Here is a 14,215-nt window from a genome sequence, read left to right as displayed (position 1 = left end):
ACATTGTTATATATAAAGTAGGGATTTAATAGCAATTCATATCTGTAAATAGTGATTAAATTATTTGTTGTGGTTATTTTAGTCACTAAGTTGTGTCTCACTCTTCTGCATCCCCATGGACTGTAACCCGCCAGACTCCTCTGTCCATGGGATGTCCCAGGCAAAAATACTGGAACCGGTTGTCATTTCCTTCTCCAGAGGATCTTCTTAACCCAGGGATCGAACTGGCATCTACTGCACTGGCAGATTCTTTAAGCCACCCAGGAAGCCAAAACAGACAAATAGAGCTATCATAATGTGAGATATTCCTACTGGACAGTTAGCTGCCACATGAATATACAATAATCTTATTGTAATGTTCTTTCCATCCTTCCTCACAGTCCATAATAGTCTAGCATATTCGTGCATTTTAATGCTTTACAATTATAAATTATATCCATAAAAAGTCCACCATTTTCAATGATGTTTTCTTAGTAATTACTTTATTGTTAAATAAATAAGTGACATTTTGAGTTTCGATTCTGTTTGTACATCTTTCCAGCAGTGGTTGGGCAAGTAATTTAATTTCTGAGTTTCGAATATTTTTTCATTATAAAATGGTGGGATGCATGAGACAAGTGCTCTGGCCTGGTGCACTGGGAAGACCCAGAGGAATCGGGTGGAGAGGGAGGTGGGAGCGGGGATCAGGATGGGGAATACATGTAACTCCGTGGCTGATTCATGCCAGTGTATGGCAAAATCCACTGCAATGTTGTGAAGTAATTAGCCTCCAACTAATAAAAATAAATGAAAAAAAAAAACACAAAAAACAAACAAAAAAAATTAAAAAATGGGAAAGATGGCATTTGCATCCTATGTTTTTTTTTAATGTTGATTGAATGAGATAATACAGGTAAATGTGCTTAGTAATTTTTTAAAATCTCTTTTGCTTTAGTATTTCTCAGTTGGAATATTGGCTCACTGTTTATTCCTTGTAATTAGCAATGATGTTCATAATACACCTTTACTCTTAGTCTTGTCACAACTGGAAATCATATGTGTTCTAAAAAGGGATTTACTGATTGTAATTTATTGCATTTGTGAGAACACTAATCTCAGAGAAGCCTGAGTTTGAAATGTAGCTTGTCCATTGTTGGCTGTGTAAGTCTGAACCTTCGTTGATCTTCAGTTTCTCATTTGATAAACATGAACATTACCTATATTGTGGAATTGTTGCAGTAACTCAGTGAGAGCATATATGAAAGACTCTGGCAATAAACAAACATTAGTGATTGTTTCGGAGAAGGCAATGGCATCCTACCCCAGTACTCTTGCCTGGAAAATCCCATGGATGGAGGAGCCTGGTGGGCTGCAGTCCATGGTGTCGCTGAGTCGGACACAACTGAAGTGACAGCAGTGATGGTTTCCTATACCCCTTCACAAGTTAAAACAACCTTTAATTCTAGTTCTGGGAATTATTATTCAGTTAATATTTTCTTATTAGCTCATGATTTATTTTTTTTACTTTTCTAGATTTTTAAAAATATTTGTTTAAACCATGTTATTTATTATAGTCTCACAATGAGTTAGGTACTGTGCTGGTCACAGGTCATATATTTTAAAACATTTTTAATAAAAAATGTTTAGATAACTAAATTCTTATTTTTAAAAAAATCAGAAGTAAGAAGTAAGGATTTTAACTTAAGGGTTAAGATTTGAAAAATTCAGTGGAATCTTCCTGATTGAGGTTGAAAATGAGGAACTCAAATAGTAAAGTCCACAAACATATTTTCCATAAGCACTGTACTCCTTGTTTCTTCTGTTAGAGATTTTATATGCTTGCAGATATAATTATATAATTTTATGTTCTAATTTTTTATAAAAATATAAGTATTATTTTTCCAGTGGTCTTGAGGTATAAACGATGTGAACATTGTGTAAGTTTAAAGTACACAGCTTGATAACTTGATATAGGGGTATATTGTTGAATGATCGCCACAATAAGTTGAGTTACATCATCACCTCACATAGTTGCATTTTTTTTCTTGTGATGAGAACTTTTAAGATCTACTCTCTAGAAGCTTTCAAATATACAGCAATATTATTAACTAAAGTTGCCATGCTATGTATTACATCCCCAGGACTTACTTATCTCACAACTGGAAGTTTGCACCTTTTAACTGCCTGTTTACTTATCACATATATTTATGATTCTTGACTCTTTTGTTCCTCCTTCAGATCTCTGAACTTTTTCTCTGAAATCCCTTAGAAGCTGTATTTATGTTTACACTTTTCAGTTCTTTATCTGATGACTCTCACGTAATCCCTATTTCTTTTAACTTTCCAATGATTCCAGAGTGCTTGCAGCGGCAACCCAAGATTTCGCTACACATTTAATACATTAATTGTGCAAATATTTATGTTATGAAACTTACCAGGAAATTAAATAAGATAATGCCCTATCCCTCAAGGAATTCTCAATCTAGAAAAATAGGTTTGCAAACAAGTGCAATGCCATGTGTAAATATTATACTAGTGGTTGAAATCAGACGTAAGTCCTCCAAAGGGATAACTTTAATCAGGGATGCTAATGACACTGGTGCCAGGCATTGAAGTGTGTGTGTTAGTTCCCCAAGTGGAAAGAGGAGACAAGGATGTTCTGGTGAATACAGGATCTGGTGAACAAAGGTTCTGAAGTAGGAAAATATAAGCCTTACTTAATTCCTGGGCAACAGTGTATTCGATTCCTATTGCTGCTGTGACAAATTGCCACCAATTTAGTGACTTAACATAATTTTATTTTACTGTTCAAAAGGTCAGAGGTCTGCAGTCAGTTTCACTGGGTTAAAATCAAGGTCATTCCTGTCCCTCTAGAGGCCACCTTCCTTCCTTGACTGTGGCCTCTTCCTCTCTCTGCAAGCCAGTACCTTCAAATCTGAGTGCAGTTCCTCCAGCTCTGACCCTCCTGTTTCTTCTTATAATAACTCATGTTATTAGAGGTGTCACAGTGGTAAAGAATCTGCCCACAGTGTGAGAGACCCAGGTTCAATCCCTGGGTGGGGATTCTCAGGAGAAGGGCATGGCAACCCACTCCACTATTCTGGCCTGGAGAATCCCACAGACAGAGGAGCCTGGTGGGCTACAGTCCATGGGGTTGCAGAGTTGGACATGACTGAGTGACTGACACTACTACTGCTACCTTGAGATTAGGTGATGCAGGATCATCTTCCCCATCTCAAGACCCATAATTCAATTACATCTGCATAATCCTTTCGCCATGCAAGGTTACATATTCACAATGGGTATTAGGATGTGAACATGTTTGGGTGGTTATTATCCAGCCTACCATGATCAGTAGACTAGAGTTTAAGGTATATAATAGCAATAGCAATTTAAAAAAGAAAAATGGCAATTGAAAAAAAAAGGAAATGGCAGTCCACTCCAGTATTCTTGCCTGGAGAATTCCATGGACAGAGGAGACTGGCAGGCTACAGTCCATGGGGTCACAAAGAGTTGGAAACGGCAGAGACTTTAATTTTGAAAAACCTTGAAGTTGTGTTAAGGAGTTTGGAATTTCATCTATAGGCCTGCATTTTTTATTCTTGTAATTAGATGGGTGGACACAGAACCCTTGAACCCCATCTTTGGAGCCCTTGGACCTAAAAAGAAGAAGCAGGAGAGGAACACAGTAAAACCTGTTTCAGAAATATAGGGATGTAGTTGTACCAGAGAGATACTGATGAGATCCACATTTAAAATATTTAAATTTTTTAAATGGTCATGGGAACAGAGAGGAAGTTGATTTGAAAAGCTTTTAAGAGGTAGAATAAATAGGCTGTGGAGATTTTCTAGGGAGGGATTAAAAGAAGCCAAGAGGAGGCTGAAGCAACCTTTGAGATGTTTATGAAAATGATCCTACTGTACATTTCCTACTGAAATTTTTTCCTACTTCGTGTTGACTTCTGGAGTCTACCTTAAATCAAATGCAACTTTCTGTTCAAACATGTTGTTTGCCAGCTAATTAATATCTCCTTTTAGTAGGGTAACTGTATAACAAATACTCCCAACTAGGACAATGATTTTTAGGACCATTTTTAAAATATTAAGTCAAACTTACTTTAAAACACCAAGCTAAAATTTGTATTTCTTTAAAGCTTTTGAGGCCAAAAGTATAATCGCTTCACTAATACAGTTACTTAAACCAAAGGTGAGAGAGAATTCAAAATTACTTTTGAAGAGAGAGAAAAAGCATAAAGTTTCTTGTGCTTCTGGATTTATACAGCAAATTTGAAGATTGAATCAACGCTGGCAGTGACTCACATTATTTTCAGTGCTTGGGGATGATGAAAGAAAATTCAGCACATGAGAGGAAGATAAGAAAACCCCCTTCATGGACAGACAGTTTTTTCTTATTGCTACTTAAGGCTATAGTAGTCCAGAAAGTCCCCCGGTAGATAGAGTGTGCTGGGGTGGTCAGCAAAGCCCTCCTTCATTCCCATTTCATGAACTGGCTCACGGGCCTTGCCCTGGTGTTAGTGCAGAGGGGATGAAAAGATCTTTTCCAGTGCAAGACAAACTTTGGTTAGTCTGGGTTCTTAGGACCCTCGGGGAGAGGATCCTTCTGATACCCTGGCAATAGCCTTTGCTGGTACCTCCCTTAGCCTCAGCTTTCTCAGAGCACTTTTAAGAGTAAAAGGGGACCCGATTAATAATTACATTAAGTCAGCAAACATAAACTGAAACTTTCCCAGGTGAACTGGAGTACCCACGTTATTAGGCACTGTTCCAGTGTCCTGGAAAACAAAACTTTAAAATCATTTTTCATGCCTCTCTTGACTAGGATGATATCTTTTTTGCCTCTTAAATCAATTATCCATCTTAAGAGTTCTTTCTACAAAATTCATGTGACTTATCCTTCACTACATGAATTCAAGGCCTGTTCATCTCAGCTGGATTATCATTAACAGAGTCCATTTATCTGTAAGGAGTCTCCCTCCTATCCTAGCACCTTCTTAACAGATGTGCAGGTGAATATGATACTAGTTGGGCTTCCCTGGTGGCTCCGATGGTAAAGAATCCACCTGCAGGAGACCTGGGTTCAATCTCTGGGCTGGGAAGATCCGCTAAAGGAGGGCATGGCAACCCACTCTGGTATTCTTGCCTGGAGAATTCCCATGGACATAGGAGCCTGGTAGGCTACAGTCCATGGGGTTACAAAGAGTCTGACATGACTGAGTGACTAAGCAGAGCAGCATGGCACAAGTTTACTCAAGCTACTCATTCTACTAAAGAACTTAGAGTAGTTTCTCATTGTTTATGAAGTCAAGCCAGTGTTTCTTTGCTATTTAAGACCCTTTGCTTTTCTGGTTAGTGTCAGTTTCTCTGCTCATCACACAGACCCACGTTAGATGCCCTCTCTTTCCCCTTCCGTCCTTGCAGTGACCTCTGTATAAGTCAGCTCAACACCTGCCTTCTTGATGGTCTAGCTCCAATCACTTTCGTCCATCCCATCTTTTTCTGCCTTCCAATTTTAGACTTTTCTCAAAGACTAAGTGCTCACATTTCAAATTTGATTATACAATTTAGTGTATTATGTTTGGTAATTGAAGGATTAAGACTCAAGTGCCTTCAGGGACCGTGAGATAGTTGTAAACTGAAGCTGGCAGAATGATGAACAGTAGGTATTGAGTGCCTGGATAATCCTATGGATAGAGAAGCCAGAAGCCTGGTGAACTACAGTCCATGGGGTTGCAAAGAGTTGGACACAACTGAGCAACTGAGCATTCACACACATGTTGATTGCTAACAATAGTAATGCTCACCCACGTACAGGTCCATGGCCTTTCAAATCACTATGGAAGTGATACAAAATGGTAGAACAGAATACCTTCACAAATGGTGCAGTTGATGTCCTAAATATTTTTACATATACTTCATAGTTCAACTAATACACCATTTCCTGTACATCTCCTTAGCCATAATTCCTAGAATATTAATAAGGTACACATTGTGCATTGCATATAAATGCTTGTGAAATTGAGAAGTTAAATTATGGCTTTAACAAATTTATTGGGAAAGTAAAACTTTTCCAAAAAAATGAGTATTAAATAAATAAACTATGAGGATATATTGTACAACACAGGGAATATAGCCAATATTTCATAGTAACTATAAATGGAGTATAATCTTTAGAGTTGTGAATCATTTTGTTGTACACTTGAAACATAATGTTGTAAATCATCTATACCTCAATTAAAAAAAAAAAAAAGTGACTATTCTCTTGTTCCCCAGGCCTGAGGCTTGGAGGATTACCATAGATATCTAGTGCTTCCTGTTCCCAAATCAGCCCCCTCTTGTCAACTTCATAGTGGGCTGGGCCCTGATTTTTTCCTGCTGTGGAGATTGGTGTGGTGGATCTGCTTTGGCTTCCAGGCAAGAAGGAAATGATGTCTAGTATTCTAGCTTCAGCCTAGGGGCATGCTGATAGTTGAAGCAGAGCTATAAATAGCACTAGAAAAAGGGGCAGTAGGAAGCTATTGAGGAAGTAATAGAGATGCAGATCAAACAATGCAGCTTAAAGAATGACCCGCAGATTCGGGGTCTGTAAACTTTGGGTTGTGTCCAAGAGTAATGAAATCAATACTCAAAACCTGAAAGGACAGCTGAATTTTTTACTGTTGTAGTAAGGGGAAGCTATGCTGGTCAGGCAGTCTTGTGAGCAGAGCAGACTGCTGTCTTACTTAAGAAGTGTGGAATTAGAATTGGTGCAGTTTTGGGGCATGTTGGCATCTTATGAAGGAGAGTGGTTATTCCAATAAGGTGTTTATTGGTTGGTTGTCACTCAGAGGCATGTTTACTAGAACTTTCTTTGTTGGCCAGAAGTGATGGGTTGGCTTAAAAAACCAATCGGTTTACTGAAGCAGGTTACCAGTTGAACAGATTTAAATTAGTTATTTTAGTTCTTGGTTTCCTTGGCTACAAAGTAATCAATCTTTTCCTAGGACCGTGGTAATATTTTTTCTCCTGAAGTGGAATGGAAATGCTTCGAAATTCAGAACAGAGAGGAGATCATCAGCTTTAAAGTGGTCCTTTTTCAGGGAAACCTTTCAGAAAATACATAGGAGAAGGTTCAAATAGATCTGATCCCACATAATATAGCTGTTGCCATAAAGCAGATTAACACACCCAATAAAGACTTCATTCCTACTGTTTTCTAAGGAACCCAGAGTCCATAGACTAGTCTTTCAGTAGGTATATGAGGACTCCAATGCCCAGTAATGAGCAAGGGTCAGTGAACTTTATAAAGGGTCCGATGCAAATATTTTAGGTTTTTGGGTCATGTGTTCTGTCTGTGTTGCAGCTACTCAGTTCTGCCATGGTACTGCTACTGCCAGAGTATCCATATGCATATAGTAAGCAGATGCGTGTGACCAGATGTGGTCTAGAGTAGCTGCATTTGGCAGGGCTTTCCTGGTGGCTCAGTGGTAAAGAATCCGCCTGCCAGTGCAGGAGACTCGGGAGACACAGGTTCAATCACCTGAAGAAGGAAATGGCAACCCACTCCAGTATTCTTTCCTGGGAAATCCCGTGGAGAGGAGCTGGGCAGGCTACAGTCCTTGGGGTCACAAGAGAGTTGGACACGATTTAGCAACTAAACAATGACAACAGCAAAGCTGTATTTGGCACACAGGCTAGTTTGCTGACCCTGATATAGAACAAGTGCATCCACTGTGAGGGATCCAGAAACCAAAATATCTGAACCCTTCTGTCTGACAGAGAGTATATAAATACCAAATAGTTGCTGACTGGCTGACTTCTGATATCCTGTCTAGCAGAATGTCATTGATTCTGGGCCAGGTTGGGAGTCTCATTGAGAAATAGCTGAGATAGGGCAGGAGCTGGAGTAAAGACTCCAGCTTGGAGTCTTTTTGGACCCCAAAAAAGACTGTCCCATTTCTAATGGGCCACCAGTGCTTCATGCTACCGTTGCCACCTATCACCACAAGCCACCCTGATACTTGCTGGTCCCTGCTACATGGCTAATCGTACTATGTCTACAGGCTACTGCTCTTCTTCTGGCATCTGTTGTATCTACTCCCAGTAAAGAGATTGTGCCCTTTGATATCTATTAGCTGGATAATGTCAAAGGACATTAGAGGGATTGGCTTCAAAGCATTTTTTTAGGTTTTTTGGAGGCTGGAGGATGACCTGGTCCTTTTAACTTCCTCCATGAATCTTCCTGGGTCAAAGGGTGATTTAAATGGCAGTGTCCAAGGGGCCTGACCATCCATTGTGAAATAACCTTGACATCTTTCTCCAGGGTACCCAGGAATCTTCTTGAAAATAGGACATCTTTTGTCCTGGCCATGCCTTTTCAGCATTTTTGGATGTAGTCATGGAGTTAGCCCACCAGAGCAGACTCTTCAGTAATGCACTTAAAAAAATCCCTCTATCCTTTCTAGGGAGAATCAATAATTCATATAAGCAAATCTCTTGATTGTGGCTTGTGTATCTTAAGTTCTTTATAAATCAGTAATCAGGAATGTACATATATGACAGCTCAGAGAGCTTTCTAGAATTAATTGAACTCTACTATTGCTTTCATTCATTTGAGGGTCAGGAAAATAGTAAAATTTCAGGCTATGATAACAGATATATTCCACGAAGAAACAAACTTTGTAGTCAAGAGAGTCTTCTGGTGCTTTTTGTTAAATGGCCTATTCAGGATTTCTTTTAACAAATGATATCTAGTCACCACAGAAAAATAAGGATAAAAATTTGTTATCACAGTACTAATTTTAATTTATAATGGTATTTAAGAAGTTATGGGAATTAGGACTAAATTTTTTCCCTCCTTACATCATCCTTCTATAGTATTATTCAAAAATAGAAAAAAGATAAATATATAAATATATTAGAAACAATAACAGGAAGTATAATTTTTGATTCTTGAATTTGATCTGATATTACAGAATGCTTTTGAAATTCATCATTAAAAATTGGAAGAAGAGCAATAATTTTGAAAGAGATGGAGAACGAAAAAAGACTATTTTTGTTTGATATTTAAATCAATTATAAAGTTAAATTATTCAAATATTATAAAAGTGATATAGAACTAGGATTAAAAACTATATAGAATATACTAGCCTGAAAAATATACCCTAGTATGTACATGTATATGTGTGTGTGTATTTATGAATTTAATATATAGTATACATAGTATCACAAGTGGGAAATGGAAAATTTGTCCAATAAATGGGACTGAGTCTTTGTTGAGTATATGAGTTAGGCTAAAGACAAACTTGTTTTATATACATACATGTATATTCACATATAGGACCTTGAAATATAGTATCTTACCAGGAATCTTATTTCATCTCCACATAAATTTTATTTGGTCTAGTTTTATAAGAATGCTGTACTCCTCAAGGTCATTCAGAGGTCTAGGGTTTGTTTCATCAAGTTACTCTGTCTTCTGGGACATTGTCCATCTTCTCCATGGTCAAAGCTAGGTTTCTGGTGCATCCTCATTCCAGCTTGTGATGAAGGGGAGGGAGTGATGAAAGGGAGGGAGAGTAAATGTGAAGCAAAGGATTTCCTATTAAGCACAGGACACAGAAGGTGCACATATTCTGTTCGTACACATTCTGTTAATGCAGATCTGATCACTTGGCCCTGTCTACCTGTGTGAATGGTTAGGAAATGTGCTCGCCAGCTGGGTAACTGCGGGCTCAGCCACAATTCAGGGGGAGAAAGAGCTCCAATATTATCAGAAAGAGAGATTATATACTGGAGAGAGTTAACAGTCTGGGCCATAGTAGTTATATGAAAATAAAACATCAATTTAGATCCTCATCTTTTACCATACTGTGAAATAATTCCAAGTAGATATATATAGTCAAACCATATGATAAGCATCCAAAGTTGTTAGCATAGCATAGCACCAGGCAAATGACAATAAAAATAAGTGCTTTTTATGGATTATATCATTGATCTTTACAGTGACCCTATAAAAGATATTGCAATGGAAAAGGCTCCATTTGGTAAACAAAATAGATCAAAGACAGTTCATAGAATAAGAAGTACAAATGACAAATAAGGATTTTTCATATCTTTAATGTTATGATAAAAAAGAAATGTAAGTTTGAAAATGAGAAATCATTTTCACTAAATTAGAAAATACTTTACAAAATATTCAGACCTTGGATAAGGGTAAGTTGAAGAATATAAACTGCCAGAGCCAGTGTGTGTCAGGAGCCTTGATACATGTTCATATTTTCTGTGATTCAGAAATTTCATTTTCATGAGTCTTTACTAGAAAGAAAAAATCAGATTGAGAACAAAGCATTATTTAAAATCATACACACATAAAATTGGAAACCATATAAATGTCTAAAAACATTTTAGGGAAAGTGACTAAATGATTATATATACAGAATGTAGTATTATGCATGATTAAAATAGTTTATAGTGCTAACAATATGGGATCTGATGACATGTTAAGTAAAAATATTAGGATTTAAAATGATCAGAAATTGGATTTAAATTACATTTTAAAAAAAGCATAGAAAAGATCCTGGAAGTAAGTATTTTAAATGTTTCTGGGTGTTCTCTGTTATTCTTTTGCTACATCTTGGCTTCTTTATTAGCATCTCTACATTTATTAATCAAGAGGTTTCTTTATTTACTCCTCCCTACCCCCATTGGATGATCTAGGAGAAAAGGTACATACATTGTTGGTAAGGTATATAGCACCTGGCCCAGTGTAGGTAATGCATATTGATTGGGTAACATTGGATGATGGGTCTTGAGATGACCTAATCTTTTTATTTTTCACCATGGACCAGCAATATTTATATAATCAGAAAAAGAAGACAAATTTTTTGTTAGGAAAAGTTTGTTACAATTTTCTTTAGTAATCAGCCTCGTTTTCTAATGGTTGAACGGGAAGCAGAGTGATTAAAATCTAGATTAATGTAGAAATGAAAAAAAGTATTCTTTGTAATAGAGAGGATTCTGTCCATTGTCCCACCACCATTCCCTTGTATGACCTTGGGATTGTGTTGCTCTGCCTTGTGAAAGTAGAATCTGCAGTGTTTCATGTGCACCTATGGAAATAAAACATATTCAGTCAAGCCTTGTGGATTGCTTAGTACGATTTGCTATCTTGGCTTCTCTGCAGGTACTCTTGGTTGGCTGCAGTTAAACAAAGAATACTATATTTGGAGAAAAGTACTATAATGGGACCTGATTTCATTTTCCCCTTTTCCTCCCACCTCTTCCCCTTAAGATTAAATATTAATATGTTCTGTAGTTGGGGACAATTTAAGTCTTTTAAAGTTGGGTCAAGTGAAACTTCCCATGTAATATTTGTTACCATTCTCTTAAATGTGCCAGTTAAAAAGATTTGACAGAAAAGCAGTAATTAAAAAAGTACTGTTTCCTTCTGGCTTGTATGAAATGGATATTTTACCTATCTGCTCAAATACTTGGAAATTGTCAAATGAGATTTTCTAATGATGCGGCATGTGGGGTAGAAAATTCTGGAAAAGTCAGCTAGAGGCTCATTTTCCAGACCATAAATCATATATGTTGAATTGTGGTTGTCTAGAAACATGTTGTCTGTGTTTATCACCAGTGTATGTAAGATAATCTGAAACTAATTAGAAGCAGTGTGTAACAGTTAAATAAAGTAGGGTGTCATCATTTGGAACAATGCTGACAGAATAAAGGTGGAAGGAAGAAAATTAACTGATTCTGCCTTAGAAAAGTGAGGAATATGCCTTCAGATTTAAACCTGAATGTAAGTAGGTGAATTTTTCTTAGAGATGAGTATCGATGGAAGCAAATGTGCCTTTGCTCTCTGCACTTAATTAAGTCCGTTAATGAATGAACACCACCTGTTAAGGTAATTGGTGTTTTCTGAACTGAAGAAGCCTGTGTTTAGCATCTAACAAGTCAGGTTTAAGCAAAAGATGTCAGCGACTTAAGACCCGGGTCACGTGACCCGGTCCGTGCACCAGTCCTGGAAGCTGTGGATCAGATTTCAACTCCAGGCAGTCCTCCCAGCCATGTGGGTTTAGCCAAATCAGAAGCAAACCTACACTTCCGAAAATGTTAGGAGCTGCCCTGGGCTCTCCGTGGGGCCTCTGGATCCGGAGCTGCGTTTTACATCAGTGCATTACCGACCGAATGGAACTTTAGTGTTGGGTGGTGTTTCGATCGTTTCATCCAGGCTTCGTCAGACCTGCCAGGCGCGATGGGGGCTGGAGCTCTTGCGATCTGTGTGAGTACAGGCCGCCTCTGTCTCGCGGACGCTGCCAGGGCCCGGGAGAGGCCTCTGCCCTCCTGGTTTGGAGGAGCTGTCTGTGTGACTTTGCTTTTCCTTCTTAGGAGGTGTGGGGAGATTTGTGAAGTTAAATTCCTAGCTATTCACATGGACATTCAGCAGTATGGGGGGTGGTATTCCGTATTTTTGTCCACTTTCCTTTTCCACATGAAGGAAGATGTGTGCTGAGTTTACTCAGTTAAGTAAACTTACATACTGTATGTAGATCACTCTCCAGCCTTTTAGACTTTCTTGTTCTGAGTTAAGTATGGGTTAAATTGTCATTATTGGAAGTATCTTGTGCCTAGATTGAGAGCAAATTAAAAGAATTAAAATAACCGTCAATTTCTTTGCTTCCAAGAATGTATGTAACATTTTTCTGTTTCACATTTTTGTTTTCATTTAGTAATTCTAGAATTTTTGTTTTCGCATGGTTGCTAAAAGTGATGATGAAAGAGCTAAGTTGATAAACGTGTGAAAATCCTTAACCAACCATACAAATTTCTGGTTATAATACAGTAACAGTAATAAATAACACATAGAAAATCCATGAAGAAAGGTGTGTGTTTCTAGGGCTAAAATTCATGAATTTTCAAGAAGAGCAGTTCTCTTGGTGCTTACATGTAATCTTTTGCAATAGCCCAATATATCTACAATTACATAAATTACAGAATGCTTTAATTAAATCTTTTTAATTAATACACAGAAAATCAATCTCAAATTGGTACTGTATTCCAAGGGGCATTTTATTTGTCCTGGAGGTTTACTAAATGAGAAATATCTTACTCTCTGTTATCATCTTTAACTGCTCTCTAGTGTTTCATCACATTTTGATCAGGTCCTATGAAGTGTCAGAATGAACTGTATTTTTGTTGTAGTTCTGGTGGCATCCTAAAATATCTAGAAACATCTGGGAAATTTTTGACACGTAGGCCCAGAGTGGCCACCAGATGGTGCACTAGCCCCACGGATTGAATTTTCTTAGTAAAACTGTAGGGTAAGTCCCTGGTTTTCAGCTCAGAACTTCTCAGCATCCTGTGTTCCTGTCTTCCTAACTCTTTCCCTTTCAGCCCCGATGCTTGGATGCCTGTAGCATCTAGGTGTGCAGCTGGTAATCTTTTTTATCACTCCAAAAGAGTTTCCTTCAAGATCTTATTTTTCTTTGTGGAAAATACTGAACTTGTATTTGACTACAGACACAGGTCTGCATTTTTCCAGCTTTATGAAAGACTTTAGAGCTGGAAATGCATAGAGTAAAGCAGCAGATTGACCTATTAGTCCTGACATTTGCAGACATCTGATTGTTTGGTTGGATCCTTGCTACTTGCTCTTAGTTGCATATATTGGACTCTACCTTGACTAAAATGCAGACTAACCCATGTATGAAATTCCATATTTTTCCTTAATTTATATCAAAAATATATCCAAAATTTCATTTAAGGTAGATATAGAAATCATACAATTTAAGAGATTATTCACTCCCAGGAGAAATAATTCTTAATCATTCCTACTCTTTAGCTTAGTCTTTGATTGTGCTGTATCCCAATTTTATTATAGGAGGAAGCACATTTTTAGGAATCGAAGAATAGTATTTCTGGAAAAAAGGCTATTGAAGATCAAAACACTTTGTGTTTCTGACAGAGAAGTGAGAACTTTAAGTAAACGTAAATGTGTGCATGTGGGCTCATAAACTTAACAGTTTGGAACTTTGCTACTTAGACATATGTGTAGTAACTGCTCAGTGTCCTGTTACTGAAGATAGTTGTTCTTCAGACAAAATAATTGAGTACCGAATGTTTGTAAAGTGTGTGTATGGGTGTGTGTGCTTGAATTCTTGAAGTGGGAAGACAGGTTCAAAGATTTTAAATTCCTAGTTCTATTGACTTTCTCGTTCTCATTTCCTTTTGA

The 14,215-nt window shown here is 37.6% G+C and overlaps 1 protein-coding gene across 5 annotated transcripts in view; it reads left to right on the top strand.

Moving 5' to 3' along the window:
* FAM13A (family with sequence similarity 13 member A) overlaps positions 1–14,215 on the top strand; it is a 363,870-nt gene that overhangs the window by 46,359 nt on the left and 303,296 nt on the right. The window contains exon 1 of one of the 5 annotated variants that reach the window (XM_070452130.1): positions 12,069–12,265. The exons of the other annotated variants lie outside the window; for them this stretch is intronic. Coding sequence (XP_070308231.1) covers positions 12,239–12,265 — 27 coding nt within the window. The 5' untranslated portion in view covers positions 12,069–12,238. Of the gene's footprint in view, positions 1–12,068; positions 12,266–14,215 lie in introns of those variants that run through there. 5 annotated transcript variants of the gene reach the window in all.

This window comes from Odocoileus virginianus, chromosome 21, assembly GCF_023699985.2.
Source record: "Odocoileus virginianus isolate 20LAN1187 ecotype Illinois chromosome 21, Ovbor_1.2, whole genome shotgun sequence".
NCBI classification, from domain to species: Eukaryota; Metazoa; Chordata; class Mammalia; order Artiodactyla; family Cervidae; genus Odocoileus; species Odocoileus virginianus.
The sequence above is the reverse complement of the archived record's forward strand: the minus strand, read 5'-3'. Positions and strand labels throughout refer to the sequence as shown.